The sequence below is a fragment of the Lithobates pipiens genome, unplaced genomic scaffold (genome assembly GCF_037356315.1).
Source record: "Lithobates pipiens isolate NorthernLeopardFrog02 unplaced genomic scaffold, aLitPip1_a1.2 Scaffold_27, whole genome shotgun sequence".
In the NCBI taxonomy this organism is placed as follows: domain Eukaryota; kingdom Metazoa; phylum Chordata; class Amphibia; order Anura; family Ranidae; genus Lithobates; species Lithobates pipiens.
This window is the reverse complement of record NW_027507788.1, coordinates 191813421-191833214: the sequence shown is the minus strand read 5'-3', so window position 1 is coordinate 191833214 and position 19794 is coordinate 191813421. Positions and strand designations below refer to the sequence as shown.

At 40.8% G+C, this 19794-nt stretch overlaps 1 protein-coding gene across 9 annotated transcripts in view; it reads right to left on the bottom strand.

Annotated features, from left to right (window-relative positions):
* SAMD11 (sterile alpha motif domain containing 11) overlaps positions 1-19794 on the bottom strand; it is a 253146-nt gene that overhangs the window by 78307 nt on the left and 155045 nt on the right. For all 9 annotated transcript variants that reach the window (XR_013263263.1, XM_077458075.1, XM_077458074.1 and 6 more), the window contains exon 5: positions 11766-11875. Coding sequence is in view for 8 of the 9 variants with exons in the window: in XM_077458075.1 (XP_077314201.1) it covers positions 11766-11875 (110 nt within the window). In the remaining variant the exon portion in view is untranslated. The remainder of the gene's footprint in view (positions 1-11765; positions 11876-19794) is intronic.

Below are 19794 nucleotides of genomic sequence, written 5' to 3'. Positions count from 1 at the left end.
TCGATCCATGTATGGGGCAGGCTTGTTGTACAAAAGTTGAACTAATCGCTCAACTTCTGTACAACCAGCCAGTCTGCCTTTTCCTGAACGATCAGTGCCACCGGCTATAGCCAGCAACATTGTTCATTGTATTCTGACAGTGGGGAAGGCACCCTGCTATCAGAATACAAAGATGGGAAAGATTCCCCCATCCACATTAAATGTGTGGATGAGGAAATCAACAGGCTGATTGAATGAAAAAAAATGAATCGCATGCAGCCAGCTTAACTCAATTGTGTAGAAGTCTGAAGAACCAATTCGAATAGCTAACTTCTTGTCATTAAAAAAAAAAAAAAAAGAGCACCAGTTATTCCTACCCATCCACATCTGGTAAACCAGTTTGAGCACAGCATCGCTTCTTGGGCTCTAGACAACAAGCTGTGAACAAAGCTCAACAAAAAGCCCAAAAAGAGCCTTTGATCATATGGCCTCATGCACATTGGACGTTATAATAGCATCAGTAGCATTAGCTGTAGCCGTAGAATGAGTTTTGCAGAATTTTTTAGCTGTAGCTATTTTTAGCAAAACTATACTATCGCAAAAGCTTAAGGCTCAAAAACGCTGATAAATGTCAAATAGCCACGTTTTGCAGCAGGTTTAAGCTTTTATCAGAGTTAGAGTGGCAGCTGAAAAAAAACCCTCCTAAAACCCACTAGTTCTGGGGGATTTTTTTCCCAGCCAGAAAAAGCCTCCCGCCAAAAAACGCTGATAACAGCCTATATGTGAATGGACCCATAGGATAACATGTTGGGGAGTTTACTGGCTGCAGAAAAAAGCATTTGAAGCCAAAAAACAGCAGCTGTAAAAGCATCCAGTGTGCATGAGGCCTACAACTCAAATTGTAGGAACTGTATTTTTTTATTTTGTTAGTCACATCCAAGTCTTATCATTCATATAAAATACTAAAAAAGATTTAAGATTTGACTCCACACTGGTTAGATAGATTTACAGCTGCTTGCCACTGACATACTAAATCAGCTATGGCTGGAAGACTGCAAAACTATCATTGTAGACCAGCCTCTTTAAACCAGGCTTCCATGGAACCATAGGGGTCCTCCAGCTATTGCTAGGAGTTCCTCAGGGAGAGAGCAATTCCTGCCTCTGAGATAGCTAAAAACCCATTGCTGTTGGTGGTTGCCTATCTATAGAATGCTTCACAATGATCACAATTATAAGGATCGTTCTTCCCTGTGACCATCACACCAATGTACTGTCAGCTGTAGACATTGGTAATTATCATGGGTTCCCTGAGACCAGAAGATCATTTCAAGGGTTCATCAGTGTTGAAAAATGTTGGTGTGGACTTCAGAACTATCAGTGACTGCATATATATCAGTATAGTCCTTGGTGCTCCAACTGTAATTATGGCAAGGACTTCAGTTTGTGTAAACATGTAGGCTAACCTGTTGCAGTCTGCAGTGAAAGAAGATCCAACGTTCCATAGATCCTCACTTTGTTGGGCATATTGGGCTATCTAGTACACTGCATGCTCAGACACTTTTTGGTACTTTTACTTCTCCCGATAGAGAAGATGGCATGATCTAGAACCCCAAAGATTTACAATACTGCCCAAACATATTTAAAGCCCCGTACAAACTATCAGATTGTCTGCTGAGTTTTTCCTTCAGATTTACCAAAACCATATAATGAGGTCAAACTTTAGGAGTTTCAATGTGTATGCAATCAGGCAGGCCCTTCTACTACATGGTTTTGGTAAATCTGACGGAAAAACTCAGCAGACAATCTGATAGTGTGTACGGGGCTTTAGTCATCCAGAACTAGACATGGTCTATTTATAATATGTTTTTTAGACTGTTGAAACAAGTCTAGTGGGTAAAGGCGGATATAAAACTCTCGACTACAAGACCAATTTACTTATTTTGGTGATTCTCTGCTATTTGTATTGTTAAAATGGCTTGTTGGTACATGACTCTGTACCGTTCTCCATAATTATGAAAATGTCCCGGATTGTTGTTGGAGATGTGGCACAGAAAAAGTTTCCTCCGTATACATGTTTCGGTCCTGCCCAAAACAAAGGTCCTTCTAACTGGAAGTTCAAAACATATTTCAGAAATGTACTAACTTTTCACTAACAGAAGACCCTTATCCATTCCTTCTACACGACACTTCCATCCCTTCGAAAACATCAGAAACCTATTCAGACTGCCCACACTAACACTAAAGCCGGCTATACATGGTTTGAGCCTCAGCCGGTTCAGCAGGGATCAGCTGAGGAATGAACCATGTATGGGCAGGCTGATTGTACCAAAATTGATCCATCGATCGTCCTGGGTACATCCAGTATGTGAGCTTTTCGTATGCCATTATTGCCGCTCGCAATCACTGTGTTCTCCTGACACGCACCCCCACAAGGGAGAACACAATAGCTCCATTGGAGGAATTGTCCCCGTGGTTGTAGGAAAGAAAATGGTATCATCTATGGCCGGCTTAAAAACACAACTCAGATTTATTGCACTCTGGATAATAGTGTTAACAATGAAACATCTGAACAGTAAAAAGGGATATTCCCTCTCAAGTGACGGCATTAATTTCTAACTGTAATGGAACACCACACTTTCGATGCACTGTACTGTTTGGCTTGCAGTGCGATATGTAGTTTTCCCATATCCTTGATTTGTGCACTATGGTAACACACGCTGGTCATTTTAATTCTATGTACAATAATGCTGGGTCTAGCCAATCAGTACATGAGTATTAGAACCCATCAGCATCTGCTAAGTTCTGTAATATCAAAGTTGAATGCACTTATCCCTAAAGGAAGCCTTCTGCTTTTACATTAAAAATAAGAATAAAACTCTTCTTTAATACAAAAAACAAAGCAATTCAGTCTTTAGTTTTGTGAGAGGTTTTCCACCTTCAGACAGAAAATGTAAAACCTGTTCACAGGCTCCACTGTCACAGCAAATCTGTATAAACAGCTCAAAGGGCAGCATAACTTGGAGCTACTTGACCTTCTTTAGTGCAATGCAGCCCACCCTCACTTCCCACAATGAAAAGAAGCAGGTTTCTAAAGATGGGTTCCATTGCACCAGCGCCTCTCCATGCAGTGGTAGCTTTAGCTGCTTGCCAACTGTCACTTTTCAAAGTGGGGGAAGCATCCCCCAATCAGCGAGTGTCCATAAGAGTGCAGTGGAAAACAACCCTTAGGAATCTAAAAGACAAACAGCTAAACCTTTTTATAAAAACAGCTTCCCTTCATACAGAAATAATGTTTTTAGTGTTCTTTATCCAAGTTGATTCAAACTTAAGAGAAATTAAAAAAAAAAAACATTCTATAAAACTCACTTCCATATACAGTAATTGAGCACTAAACGTGTTTATAAAGTCTAAAGGTTTTTTTTTTTTTTTTTTTTTTTTTATCAGGCAGGTTCCTATGGTGACACACGGAGAAGAAGAGGAGCCCAGAGTGCCAGCAGGGGAGCAAGGGACCCCAGAAGAGGAGAAACGGGGCTGTTCTATGCAAAACCATTACACAGAGTAGGTAAGTGTGACATGTTTGTTGTTTTAAAAAAAAACAACTTTACAATCATGTTAAATTGATTTCTTTTCTTTCGATCTATTCTATCCATCTTTTTTTTATGAACCTGTAAGATTTTGTTTTTCTTTATTTTGAGCTGTATATTCGTATAAATACATAAGCTATATTAAACGCACATATTTATGAAACTTGATCAACTTTCTACATGATGAGCCACTATTATTGCTCAGTGCTTATAAGATGTCACACCATAACCATTCTAAAAAATTAGTTATTGTAATCTTGTACCCTAGAAGATAATAAAGGACATCAAGCAAATCCTGAATTAAAGCCATCTAGGTATTATCTATAGTCACAGATGCTTAAGTCTTATTAAGGACCAACTGCCTTATCTATCTTCTGCTACCTATGACAGGACTGCGCAATCTTTTAGAAGAGACAGTGCTTAGAGTCAGTGTGAAAATCTTCTGGGCCCCACTATGTCATTGTTCATGAATCACAAAAATATAGGGTTTCCACTAAAATCCATAACTGAATAGTATATCTGATACTCTGACCCTAAACACATTTTTAAGACTTCTCAAGTAAAACATTCCTAGACTATTCTTGATTACAACTTATAGAAACTTTTGGTGCATATATAGATATGAAGTACATTTTGACAAGTGTAATTAATTTACAATGATGTTCTAAAACCTAAAACTTTAAAGAGGAAGTAAACTCTCCCACTCTGATGCTTCTTTTCATTTAGTCCATTATAATAAGTAATTATCAAACTATAGCCACTGTAATCCAGCCCAAATCGCATATTACTTGCTGTTTAAAAAAAACTTTAAAAAAACTTGTTTCCAGGGGTTAGGCAGCGCACAGTGAAGTGTATTTCCGCTCTTACATTGAGCACTTCCTGTACTGTTAACCAAGCCTCCCTCTCAATCCAACGTTTCTATGGCAACCCTGCTTCCCTGTTCATAGCTGACTTGTTTTATTTCATAGTATTTACTTGTGCCGATTGTCTAATGTTTGCCTTTGTCAGTCTTATCAGCTTCAGCTGATAAGACTGCAGTAATGGCCAGGTTTACACTGCATGTGATGTCACATGGTGTGTAGGAGGAAGCTCTGAATGATTCTGCAGCCTCCTGGGATATCAGTGGTGTGCCGTAGGAAGTCCTGATAACAGATAGACAAGCACATAGAGAGTGTGCCATAAATCAGGGGAGCTCTGGGCATGCTCAGTGATGTCATTCAACAAAAAGGATTACAACAATACTAAGCAAGTAAGGTGGCATCTATAAGCAGTGTTCATTAGGGTTTTTTATGCTAATTTGCATGCATTAAAGTTGTGTGTGGGGGGGGGGGGGGGGGGGAGTTACAACCAATTTAAGGCTTAAGGGTCAAATGCAAGTATGTTGGGATATTTTGGTAAGAATTGCAGTTTGACAAGGTTATATAAATACCATAGGCCCCCAGATGTAAGAAATGACCAATCCTGTACCTAAAACACTTTCATAGTTTTCATTCTATTGCTTTTGTTCTGTTTTCTCCTAAAAAAAAATCCCAAAGTAATTTAATCAAATCACTGACTGAACCTTTAGATTCCACTATTGGATTCTATATATGCAAATCCATAACCTTATATACATTTCAGAATAACTTTTATTGTACTGCTTTTGTCCCGCTACACCATGAAAGAGCCCTATTTAATTTGAATAAATAATTTCAACCTTTAGTGGTAAGCTCTATTGGATTCTATATGACCACATTACCTTAAATGATAACTATGAATAATTATGCTAGAATCAATTTAATATAAACCATAGGGGAGGGGGATGGGGTATTCTAACTAAACTTCTACTTGTTCTGCAGAATCCTCCAGGTGCCTACAACCCCAGATCTGCTACTCTGTGGAGCACCCCAAAATCTCCAAATAGCAGTATATTTCTCTGTCAATTGTGGTCAGTAGCTCTTGCCAATCTCCTTCATCTCATTATCTGCACATCACTATGATGGACATTTTTTCAGTGCTTGCAGTGGGTATTTCATTCATCATTTGGAGACGGATGCTTCCTACCATTTGGGGATGCAGGTGCTCAGCAGAACAGCCATACAGGCACCTAGAGGTACCCGCAGTACATTTGGTAGAAGTTCAATCAGCGCAAGATCATTTTAAATAACATTTGTTAGTTAAATCTTCTGATGGTCATCTTATCTGTATCTATCTATCTAGTTAAATAGATAGGTCATCCTTTCTGTATCTATCTACCAGAAACATGAGTCCAGATTTAAATAAATGTTTAAAATATATGTGAACCCTCACCTTGTAAAACAACCTAAATTTAGTTTATAAAAAAATGAAAAGCAAAACAATTGTGTATATACAAAAAACACATTATAAATACTTTTTTTGTATAAATGATCACATACCCTCTGTTCTCAACTGCATAAGTTGAGGAAGTCTTAGAGAACTGGGGGAGGATAAACAGAAGGCCCAAATTGCTAGGGTGACCAGAGGAGGGCACATAGGGGAGATGGAGAAACCATGCCACCCCTGACCTTCATATAGCAAGTCCTGCGACTTGGTTCAGAATTGTGAGGAACACCTCCTATATGTGTGTTAAGGGACCACCATCTGTGAAAGAGACTAACACCTAGAAAGATGGCTGCAAAGATACAGTGGGACTGTACAGAGTGTTCTGCACTAAGAGACTATGGTCAGGAAATCATCTAATGGAAGTATAGTGTTCCACACTGGAGACTTCTGTCAGGATGTCATGTCATTGACCGCTGTCAAGCAAGAAAGATGTACTGGTAAATGTAGCGGAGTTCTGCAATACAGTGTTAAAATGCAGCTGGACTGGTCGGGAATATGTGAGTGGGTGGGCTTCGGGCCAGAAGAAGTGTGGGGGAGTCTCTCCAAGATGACATATAGGGGGCTATCCCATCCAGAGTGAAGTGAGGTGGGTTTGGAGTCAACATGGCGGGAAGTACAATCCAATAGGGGGAACCTTTTAGGTGGCCTTCAGAAAGTTTTTTTAACTGAGACTTTGAAGCAGTATGAAGCCAGTAGTAGGAGAACACTATCAGCATGCCTGTTCTGGGTTGGTGACTCACAAGGTAGCTTTTTTAAAACAGAGCAGCAGCCCATTTATTTTTCTCATGACATGCTTAAGAGTCTTCAATCTCAGCATGGAGAAATTCAAATAAAGTGTAAGCTCTGCAGAACCGACGAGGAGCGTCAGCGATTCGGCTTTGTTCTTTTTAGCTGTGTCGGTGGTAAATAAATAATATCAGCCAGTCCCTGGCATCTGAATAGGAAGGGGATACACATCTCAATCACCCTCCGGCTCTCATACTGGCTCCAAGACAGATCAATATAGCAATTAGATGTTATCAGCTTGTGCGGCTTCTCTTGCTTCCCTCTGGCCTTGCTCCCTTCCCCCACTAAAATCTCACGGCTTTCATGCCCGCTCCATACAGCCCTAATGTCACACGGATATCTGGGTTTGAGACCTCTGCGCGACTTTGTGAAGCTATCCGGAGAGAACCAATATAAGAAAAAAGAAAAAAAAATAATCCAGCGCATGCTTGAACTCCCACATCTAGACTGTCAGTATCTGAACGATTCCTGCATGTCAACCTATACACTGCTAGTGGCGGTTGCCAACAAAGAAAGTGGAAAATTAGAAAAGCAACACAGAGGTTTTAAATGGTTTCCATATGACTATAAGAAAAATAAATAAAATGCATTAAAAAATAATCATCTTATTTCCCAGCAACAGAACTTTTTTTTCCAATTGAGAGATCATGCCGTAGGACCAATGTGCAGGCTGTACTCTACAGGCTGTAAGGATTTTACATATTTCAGACCAATAAATATCTAAATGTGTGGGGTTGAAGCTGAAATAAAAGGCAGGCTCTTTTTATTGCAAAAGAGACATGGTATCTTCTGCAATAAAATACACAATACACCTACGTGCCTGTTGTCTTCTCCAGCGCATAAACTGAGCTGTGGATGTGCAGCTCATCTTATGTCACCGGCACGGTTCCTGAGCTGCGGGATGACCGACTTCTGCATATGCACAGAAGTGACATTGTCTTGCCCTGGCCAATGAAAAAGGGCGAGGACCGGCACCCAGCAGAAGATGCTAGAACCAGAGAGGAACGGGGACTGTTAAGCACAGCTAAAAAATAGGTGAAGAAGAAACAACATAGATAGCCAATTATGTGTACTGTAGTGCAAGGACAGGCTAAAAGAAGGAGAAAGCCGACTAACCGAGAGATAAGCTCATTCATCTGCTGCTTTTCACTTTACCGTTCAGCCACAGGGTAGGGAAGGTAAGACCTGTAAAATACTGAACTGTAGCAGAGAAATCAGGTCTCCTCCCCTGCTAGATATGTTTTTTCTTATGGCAGAGCTGTGTAAGTCTCAGGACTGGATGGACAGACATACAATTTTGGCAGATAAAAAAAAATAATATATTATATAAGGAATATGGGGGAGGCTGGTAGCAATATAAGGCACTTTTTTAATTAAAAATACATACTTGAATAGATTTTATAAACACAGAATTAATGTCACTTTAAAACCATATAAAGCTGTAGATAAAGGTGTAGTAGGTTGGAAGTTGAAGATATGTTTAAATAATATTCATTCTCAAACCATAATTCAGCTAGAGGACATCCTACTCTACCATTTCAATTGAGCATCGAGCAATATTGACAAATGTACAGATAAATCTCCGTAGCAGTGTGCACCTGAAGCGGCTTCTACTGGGAGGTGGACGGAATGGTTAATATTGAGTGTGTATTAATTACATCAATCTATCACACGGAAGCTGCAGCCTCAGCAGTTTAAATGAGGTCAGGCTGCCTTGACACCAGGATAGGGATGTGAGATCCTGCAAAGTGGGGTTCAAAAATAAAGTAAGATCTGACCCTGGCCATGGGAACAGAGTGACCCAAGGTGACAATGTCTACCCACTGGGCATGTAGAGATTATCAGTACACAACGATGAGCTATGGTTTACATTATCCTTAAGACTTTGTACAGAACACCTTCTTACTAATACAGTTTCACACAATGACATCAGAAGGTCTCTGGCTGGGGTCCAGAGAAACTTCAAGTTGTGTTTAATAGATGCGTCCCTCTGAGTGTTCCCATCTTTGGCTCACCTCCTTTTTATATTGTCACGTACTTTGGATCTTTGAAGTGTGTCTAAAGCCAAAGCTTTCTTTTTCGTTTTGGATATAGTGATGAGGAGTTATAACTCCTGTTGAGGTTTTTATTGCTTTCTCAGTTTGCATTGGGGAGTCCCTCTTTTTTATCCTGGTGACCAGTGTCACTAAGACTAAAAGAGGGAAAACTTTACAAAATGTTAGGTTTTTACCAGATAATAGTAAGCCCTTGTACACACGGTCGGAGATTCCGAAGGGATGTGTCTGATCGGACCGTTTTGTCGGATATTCTGACTGTGTGTGGTCTCCATCGGACTTTCTCCGTCGGAGTATCCGACGGACCAAGTTTTCCAACTTGTTGGTAAAATTGTACGACAAAATGCTCCGATCGGACAAACTCCGATCATGTGTAGAGAATTCCGATCGGACAAAGTAACACGCATGCTCAGATCAAATTCCTACACCAAAGCTATTGGCTACTAGCGTGAACGTAGTCCAGTCGTAACGAAATAACGCCATCACGTCGGATTTTCCAACAACTTTGTCCGACCGTGTGTATGCAACAGTTTCGGACAAAATCCGACGGACAATATCTGACGGATTTGGTTGTCGGAATCTCCGACCGTGTGTACAAGGGCTAAGAGTGAAATTCTTCCAATGGGGTTACATGTTCCAATACCATCTGTCTAGGAGAGAGCTTCCCTCACATTGGAGAGACCATTTCTTACTTCTTGTTGTGTCTACAAATAAGTAAGTTAAAGGGAAATATGCCCAATGGAACACAACAATTGTTTAAAAAAAAAAAAAAAGGTGGCTGTTTAAACATTCAATAGCTAATCAAAAAAAAAAAGTTGTTGACTGCTAAACTTTACACCCCATTTACACCAGCATGTTGAGCAAATGCGTTTTCTTCATGTGTTTTTCCACACGTAAGCATAGGGTAGTCCATCCGCTTGAACAGGCTGTCCTACATGCAGAAAAGTAGCTCATGGAGCATTATGCCGCATTCCGGTTTGCACCTTTTTTATTGGTTGTTTGGGGTGCCGTTAATGTTACCACAAGTGTGAGGCGCATTTTTCACACATTACTGGAACAAGTAGATGTGCATGGATCCTCAATATTTCACAGCCTATAAACTGCTAGTGAATAAGGGTATATAGCATTCACTGTCCTGTCTCTCTGCTATGTTTATCTTCTATATGGCCCTACATTAAATTGTACCACTAACACAAGATAAGATTTGGCATTTTCTTCCCATTGAAAACAAACTATATAGTAGTATCAAGGAATCCTGATTGTTCCATGATAATTTTGCTGTCTATGGTGGGAACGACTTCTAAGCACAAGTAAACTTTTTTTCCACCCAAGCCCACCTTTTGCTGCATTAGATCCTGGTTAGTCAATCACTACCACTACAGCATTAAAATGGTGGTAAAGGCAGAAGGTTTTCTATAAATTTTATGCATTAAGATAAAAAGCCTTCTGTGTGCAGCAGCCCCCCTCAGACCTCTAGTACTTACCTGAGGTCCATCTAGATCCAGTGATGTTGCAGGAGTGCCTTGGCTGCCCGGGACTCCCCTCTGCATTGGCTGAGACAGCAGCACAGTGCCATTGGCTCCTGCTGCTGTCAATCAAAATCAGTGAGCCAATGAGGAGAGAAAGGGGGTGGGGCCAGGCCACGGCTTCGAGCCTAAATGCACACAGGGAGCTGTGGCTTGGCTCTGGTGCCCCCATAGCAAGGGTATGGGGGTACTCAACAGGAGAGAGGGGCTAGAAGCATGGAAAAGGGACCCAAAAAGAGGAGGATCTGGGCTGCTCGGTACAAAACCACCACAACAGAGCAGGTAACTAAAACATGTTTGTTATTTTTAACTAAAAAATAAAACAAGACTTTAGGCTCAGCCCTATACCTCTGATGCCGCGTACACACGACCGGATTTTCCGGCAGAATAGGTCCAAAAGAATCATTCCGTCGGATAGTCCGATTGTGTGTGGGATAGTCCCATAGTTTTTCTTTAAAAATCCCGACTGACCTAGAAATAGAACATGTTTCAAATCTGTCCGATGGACTCAATCCCTATCGGGGGGAAAACCATTTGTCTGTATGCTAGCCCGACGGACCAAATACGACGCAGGGGGAGCTATTGGCTACTGGCTATTGAACTTCCTTTTCTAGTCCCGTCATACACCCTCACATTTAAAAGGAACGGACTTTCAAATGGACTTTAGTCCGTCTGGGCTTGGGCAAGTCCATTCATTCGGAAGTCTGTCGTAACTCTGTCGAAAGTCAGTCGGGAAGACCGTTGGACCTTTTCTGGGGGAAAGTCTGGGCGTGTGTACGCGGCATTAGTCATTGCCTGCCACAGATGCGCTGTGCCTGAACTTTTATTAAAGAAAGCACTAGACTCTAACTTCTTTGTAGTTTTCTTAAATATACTCTTATGTTTGGAGCTAATTAATTTAATAAAATAATTGTCTGGAACCGTTAAAAACAAGCACACTGAAGATGGAGCTGAACTAAGAACTTGGCTGATGGGGAACATCTAGAATTATTATTGATTATATCTAAGCAGTACCCTAAATATCAAATTTCTGTGTGAGAGGCACTGCTGCATCGGATTGCTAGTCTTACAAGATTTGGAGTGAAGCGTGACAATATTACTACTGTGCTGGTAGGTGTTGTCTTTGCTGAAGAGGGAGCTGTACCTGAAGACCAGCAGTGCACGGATTTCCTTGCTACCGCTTCATTCATTCTGTAGATCTATGCCCAGTCTACTGCAGCTCTGATATGAGGAAAACTCTGTCCCTCTATTAACATGGCTACCTCCACACAAAGACACAAGGTATAGTAAATCAGTAATGAGAAAAAAATCATCTGCAGAGAGACCACTGCCAATGCTGTTTTTTTTTTCCTTCTGCTTGCCTTTTTTTGGGCACAGTTCCGACTCTAACATTTAGCATGCACTAGACACAAGTGCTTATGGCAACATTTCTTTACAAACATTAAATGCAAGATCTTTGAAGTAATGAAGCTGTACCAGGCGGGAACCCTTACCTGCTGTAAAGCTGAGCTGATGACTGCTTCTTTTACTCTGGTTCTCAGGCATTACGAATTGGTGGCTTTGATGAAGGCTGGAGATGATGCTGGATAGGTCACTCTCACGGCTGCAATAAAAGAAGATGAAATTAACAAGAATCATGGTCTTAATTTATTACATGTAGGAGACATATATATTCATATACAGTATGTATAATTAATGGGTATGTCATTGCTACAATCAAGCTTTTGAATAAAAAGTTGTCATATTGGTTTCATAAACAGATGAAAGTCTTGTGTTGCATATAGTGGCCAAGAAAACTTCTATAGGCCAGTCAACGATAAAAACTAACAAAGACTGGCATGGGGTATATAATATGGATATTTCAAAAAAGACATTCCTCAACCAATGCAAAACTATACAGCCCATGGTTCAGACATAAAGGTATTCATTTTAAATGGAGTTCAATGGCAATTGGTTAGGAATCCAAAATGAATGTAGAACTCCGACTAATCTATTATATCTTTGTGTAGGGAATCTGTTACCAAATATGTACATTTAACTTGTTTTCACTTGTTTGCGTGGGTTGTCTGCTCTATTTTCTTCCAGCTATCTAAAAAAAAATCCTCCTACATTTAGGCTGAGCTCACATATGTGCGGCCGCGCTTTACAGCAGAGGGTCTGGTGCGTCCCTGTTCACTGATTTAGGTGTGAATCAGGTCTGAGTTTTTTGCCTGAATTCGCACCTGAATCAGAACCAAAGACACACAGGACCCTTTATAAATGTGGGCCGTGGCCGCCCCGAGCTGTGTGAACCGGCTACATTGAGAGCTGGTCACACTCTCCGGTCATGCGAATTGGATGTGGAGAAACCTGCTTTCAATTTGCATATGTGTGAACTCAGGCTAACTGGTTTCCATTTCATGGACTAGACACAAGGATAGGATTCCCAAGCTCATTAAGTTATATGTAATGCTCCAATTTCCATATGGGAAGATTTGTGAATGGAGACTGCTATAGCAATGCAAGCAAATGTTTTGGTCAACTTTAACTTTAAAGCAGTGAGAGTCGAGATAATGAGCCCAAAGCTGGCCATCCATATGGGAAGAGATGTTGTATAGAAGTCAATCTACCAATCAACTTCTGTTCAGCCGCCCTGTTGGAAAATGTCCACTCGATCAGTGCTGCAGGCTATAGCCTGCAATGCTGATCAGTGTATTCTGACAGTGGGGAAATCTCCTTGTTGTCAGAATACAACAGGTCAGCAATTGAATTCAAATTTTTTATCATCTATGGGCTGCTTAGGACAATAACTGTAATTGTACAACTTCTATAGAGCCATTAGACTGTCACTACAGCTTGACCTGGGGTGACTGCAACACCACCTTCTATAAAACAGTAGCATATGCTACTGATATATAAATTACTCAAATAAATACATAAATAGTATGATGGCTGCTGCCTGAATTTGTGGCTCACACTCAATAAGTGACAAATTATATTAATAATAAAACTTCCAGGTTATTTTACTGGTAAATGATTTTCTGATTAAGCCTTCAACTCAACATACTGAGATTTACCAAAATGTACCTTTCATTTATATACATCTTCGTAGGATGCGACGTGTATATTTTAATATTGTTCTATATTTTGATTGACATCTAGTTGAAAATATATGTATACTGAATACACACCAATAAACACAAAGTTATAGTACACACTGCATAAGTACAATTCTGTATGACAAACATGGAATATTCAATTGTTACACTGTTATGGATGGGTATATGCTGACACAACATAATGGTATCTACTGTCATTTAAAGCTCCTCCCTGCCGCATGTGTGCAGCCAAAACCTTGTAATCCCAGCATGGTTGAAGATGGGAAGTAAATTTAATGAGCACCAATTAAAACCGGCAACGAACAACTTCTGTCTATTGCTCTGAGATCACTGGATTGAGAGTGCTAAATCATTATTATTTCTATGGGGTTATCATGCATGACAAGGAGAATCATTCCCCTTCCAATAATTACACATCTAATATTTCATGATAAGGGGCGCAGGGAGCGGCGTCTCATCCTCTTCATAGTTTGACGTTTTCTAGCTGCCAAGTGTTCATGGTAAAAAGCGCAACAATATTCTACAACAGATAAGTGAGCTGAGCCGACAGTGACCAATGTGCCGATGGTTGTGGAAGAACTTAATTTTTTGAATGCTGACTCAGGTATGTTGAACTCGGAATAGTCTTGCATTGCATGCGCAAAGCTAGATCACTCTCACCATCTTTACAGTATAATTTAGGAAAACCACTTGTAGTTATTTACTATTAAGACACATTGACAAAAGTAAATTTTCAGTTTTAATGGGAAGCCTCCAGGTGGTAGAACCTTCTCTGAGCCCGTCTTCATCCTAGTCTTCACCCTTCATCCTAACGGAGCCGAAGCTCAACAAAGGCTTCACTGCCCTACAACTAGTACGGGGCTGTGTGAGGATGGAATATGGCGGCTTCCATAACAGGTCTGTCGGGCAAATACAGTGATGGCAATTTCCTTAAAGCTGATTTGAGCAAATCTGGAGGATCTGATATACGCAGAAAGCAATCGTAAAAGAAGTTCTTTAAATGAAGTCTGTAGCATTGGGTAAAATAATTCTTCCAGCCAACTAGAAATATATCATTCAAAATCCTAGTCATTTAAATCTTTAGTAATAATAATTAACAGAACTGAAAAAAAACAAGAATATTACATATTTCCCGAATAGTAAAAAAATAATACATTTAAAGCAAAAGAAATACGTTTTGGTCTCTAAAATGCACTGGTTGGAGGTTAGGAGAGCAGGTGGAGAAGCTTTTGCTGAAATGAACATACATGATCTTCCGGATTCTAAGATCACTTTGGTCTGTTATCCCAAACTCCCTGGCTAAGGAATGTTAAAACAACAAAACATATAATGCCAACAATATACCCTTCTTAAGGCACAGTCTTACTCACATGATCTGAGACCCCCATCTTTGCCTTGGCAACACACAGCACATGGTCTGCATGGAAAGCGTGAGATGAAGACGAACTGCACTGTGTATAGAACTGTTCTTAGGTCCCCCTGAGCATGGACCTTTTGAGCTACACCACAGTCCGACAGCACCCTTTAAATCACCTATCCCACTGCCGAGCCCCCACCATTTGGCACTCAGAATCCCTCCAGCACCATGGCCAGCGACCCCCCCCGCAGTGTGACTGCAAAGGGGCTTATCTGCTCATAAGACCCCTGAAGTAATTGGATCAGGCTGTCTCCACTTCGTCTTTTTTTTTGGCTAGTCTGGGGGATAAAATAACTTTAATGGCTTGTTTCCTTTTCTCACCCCACCCCCATCACACACCTGCTGTTTCCTTTTCTCACCCCACCCCCATCACACACCAGCTTTTAAAAACAAGCACAGTGGCTAAGTAGTTAGCACTTCTGCCTGGCAGCACTAGGGTCGTTGGTTCAAATCCCAATCACGGCACTACATGCCTGGAGTTTGCATGTTCTCCCTGTGCCTGTGTGGATTTCCTCTGGGTACTCCAGTTTCTGCAAAACACTCCAAAGACATGCTGGAAGGTTCATTGGCTCCTGTCTAAACTGGACTCAGTATGTGTATGTATGAATGTTAGTTAGGGACCTTGAGTAAAGTGCTCCGTAAATTGATGATGCTATATAACTACCTGTAATAAACAAACACATATCTTCCTTTTAAAGAACACCCATGCCAAATGTGCCCACATCTCCACTAATAGGAGGAAGGGGGGTATAGGCAGTGCCCAGCACTTTAATCCCCCTTGGGTGTGATCCTCTCCCAGCGTTGCCAGAGTACACTGTATTATGTAAATATTGCTGGTTTGTAAGCAGTTTATGAGGTGATTACCAGTTCTGTGTGTGTTTAATCTCACGGATCGCAGAGGGGAAGACTGGTACAGAGGACAAACGGAGATTAATGTTACCTTCAGCACATGGATTCAAGGGAGGAGGGGAGACTGCAATGTATCCTTATGGGATGTGGAAGCGAGAGCCTGCACAAATAGAGTTATTACTGGCCTGTATAACTGCCAGGCACGCAGTACTAAAACTTAATTGCTGGCTTCTGTGGCTGGGGCTGATCGGGTCCAACACGCATTTACACAGGGCTCTCTAGGCCAATCTCTCATATAGAAAGCCATGCAGCTAAATATGAATGTCGTGCTCAGGGTGGATAAAAAATTAACGATTTAAAAAAAAAAAAAAAGATTTTTTTTAAATTTAAATCAGATGATTTTTTTTTGATTTTTATCAATATTTTTTTTACAAAACGCTTTTGGAGTAAAAATCTATCTAAAGATAGTTTTCTATTTAAGATACATTAATAATTTAGTTTATTCCGCATGAAATGGAGCTTAGTTATGTAGCGGGAGGCTGTATATTCTGCAATATTTACATTTTTGGTAAACTCATTCAATGAATCCAAGCTCTGCAAGCTGAGATAACATTCACTGCATTGATGCATTCACACAATTTCACAGTAACCATGAGATAAAACAAAGTTCAGGAATATTCCTACATCCCATTGTTTAGCAAATCTATGTACACTACAAACTGTATGATTGAATCAGTTCTGATATTGCTGTTTTACTAACCTGGCAGATTATTATTCTAAATAGGAAACCTTCATATTGTTTGTTACATATTAAAGAGTCTAACTACCAACAAAAATAAGTCCTTATGTTTAAAGAAAGCCTGTCAATTCAGATCCATCATGGCAGCGCCTGTTGGCGGGCATCCACTCATCTGCTGCCGTCATGCCCCTCACCTTGTTGTGTCCCTGCTGCATCACCAGCTGTCCCATTAAAGTGAATGGGACTGTCGGTGAGCTAACAGCGGGTCAGAGGAGGAGCCGCTGTGGGACAGAGATGACAGTTGTTCTTTAAAAATATGATTTAAATCGAGTTGCTTTAAATCAAGCCTTTTTACTAGTGATTTAAATCAAATCCACCCTGGTCATGCCACTGGTAAATATTGTGCTAAACTCAGTTTAGGTTTAAGTACATAAAGTCTCCGTATTGCCATATGTACCTATATGTGCTCTATTAACACAACAGTTGAACTTACAGATTAATAGAGATTGCATTCTATGAATCCACGTTTATGGCTGATTGACGTTAGACAGCCGGCTCTGCCACCAGCAATCCTGCTACTGGCAATTTGTCGAAATTGCAAGCGGCAGGAATGTTAAAGTGGTTGTAAAGGCAGAAGGTTTTTTTTATCTTATTGCATTCTATGCATTAAGATAAAAAAAAAAACTTCTGTGTGCAGCAACTCCTCTAATACTTATCTGAGCCCCACTTCGATCCAGCAATGTGCACGAGTGCCTCGGCTGTCTGGGACTCTCCCTCCTGATTGGCTGAGACACCCCATTCTGTTCAACAGAAGACTGTTGTTGGACCGCCTGATGTTGAGCAGTCCTGTTGGTAAACCAACATTCGATCACTTGCTGCAGCCAATGGATTTCAGTCTCTACTGTTAGAATACAATAGCGCAGCAGGGGAAGACCCCTGTATCCTCATAGGTTGTGCGGACGTGGAGAAGGTCCCTGCATCCTCATAGGCTGTGGGGATCTGAGAGGTTTTTTTTTTCGTTCAACCTGTTGGTTGAGTGGAAAAAAAAAAACCCTCTGAATACTTAGCTTTAGGGGCCACCTATTTGTCCCTTTGGAATTGCTCCCACTGTGCTGAGATGCTGCTCACATCACTAGCTATCGCTATCGAGATTCAACAGCATTTGGGCCAGTGAGTGACATCTAGCTACAGAGGGAACCAATCCATAGGGACACACCGGTAGCCTCTTTAGAGATTTGTCTGGAGATTTGTCTGTAGCGTCTGTGTCGTTGATGTCCGTGACATCAACCTAAAAAAAGATGAGTTTCATGTTTATACAATTTTTTTATACTATTTTTTAAATATGGAGTTTATTCAAAGCAACTAGAAGAAAAGTGTATTTGTTATCCATTGCAACCCATGTGATTCTAGCTGTAATTGTTCTAATGGTGGTTAGAAAGATATCAGTTCTTTTTTCATTTTTTACCAATTTACTACATTTTACAAAGTAACCCATTTGTATTTTTAAATCACCTGATGATGGTGACCCTGAAACTTTAATCAGTGCTTCTTCTGGTGACTTCACAATAAAGTCGGCTAAAGCCCCATACACACTATCAGATTATCTGCTGAGTTTTTCCTTCAGATTTACCAAAACCATGTAGTACAAGGGCCTGCCTGATTGCATACACATTGAAACTCCTAAGGTTTGTCCTCATATTATATGGTTTTGGTAAATCTGAAGGAAAAACTCAGCAGATAATCTGATAGTGTGTATGGGGCTTTAGAGAACAACTTCGTATGGTGGAGATACTTGATCCTGTTCCAGACCCATCCAGCTCAAACTGAGCACATGCAGAGGGGCCTTTTAGTGAAAAAAGTCAAAGTGATCAGTAGATCTGAAAATATAGGCAGCTGACGTCATATGCAAATCATAAAGCAGAGCTCCACCCACAAGGGGAAGCTCCGCTTATCATCCGTCTCCCCCTCCCCCCTCGACTGCCACATTTGGCATCCTTTAGGAGTGGGGCGCGGGTACACGTTTTTGACAGCCCTCCCACCTCCTTCGCCCGCAGCCAGCCCAACTAGGGAGCGTAATGCGCTTTGTGCATGCACAGTGGGGAACTGGCTTCACTGCTAGTTTCCCTTGGTGGAGGTGGCAGCACCCCGATAGCCGAATAAAAAAAATCAGCTCGGGTGAAGACCTCGCTGGATTCCTGGACAAGTAAGCGTCCTAATAATAAAAGTCAGCAGCTACAGTATTTGTAGCTACTACCTTTTTATTTTTTCTGCAGAAGCCTGGAGCTCCTCTTTAACTTTACCTATAAAAGTCAAGCCTGGTCAGTGGGGTTGTCCATCACATTAAACAGGAATGTTTGGTAGGTAGAAGGAAGTCAGGTAAGGTCAGTAAGTTTTATTAAGTTTTACACCAGTGTGCATCTACTGTTGTCTGAACACTTGGTTTTGCCTTGCACATTGGAAGTCTTTACCGTGGCTGCGAAGTTTTTTTCTTCCTCTAAATGCCCCCACATGTAGCCATGCATAAAGAGGAGTTTAGAGGCAGTGGGTTCTAGAGGCAGAAAAAAAATCCCACTGTCAGTGAGGCCAGGAGCTTGCTCCTTCCCCATACAATGTTTCTCTGGTGGAGGACCAGAGTTACTAACACATATTCCATAGATTTAGCAGTGAATTATGCCTATTTATTGCACAATCAATACAGTACAGAATAAAATAAAGATACACGTATTGTGTACCTGTTGCATGCAAACAGCAGAAACAACAATTCTGTTGGCTGCTCTATTGGTAATATTAACTTAGAACTAGTTCCAAGCGAACAGGCATCCGTAATAAAGCAGTATATAGGGAAGATGATGCAGTTAAAGAAAGGCCAGAGCGAGTGGAATTTGATCTTTTTTAGCGAATCCTTGAAAACAATATAACTATGGGAGTTATTTACGAAAAGGTAAATCCACTTTGCACTACAAGTGCAGTCGCTGTTAATCTGAGGGGTAGATTTGAAATGAGGGGAAGCTCTGCTGATTTTATTATCCAATCATGTGCAAGCTAAAATGCTGTTTTTTATTTTCCTTGCATGTCCCCCTCGGATCTACAGCGACTGCACTTCCAAGTGTACTTTCAGTGCAATTTAAAGTGGATTTGCCTTTAGTAAATAACCCCCTATGCTTGCTGAAGAGTTACTGCATGAGGGAAGGCTGCATGGGGAGAACACCATTAATACCCATTTGCCAATCCCTTTATTGAGTAAACATACCTACACAAAAAGGAAGACAAACCATGGACATGCGTGATTTAGATGCAATTGCATGACAATTTGACAGTATCTTGGGTATACGCAATAACAGAGTGAATGTTGCAATATTATCCCTCGTTTTCCTCTGTAAACAAGTGTTGTGATGCCTTCACAGTATATACTGAAAAGT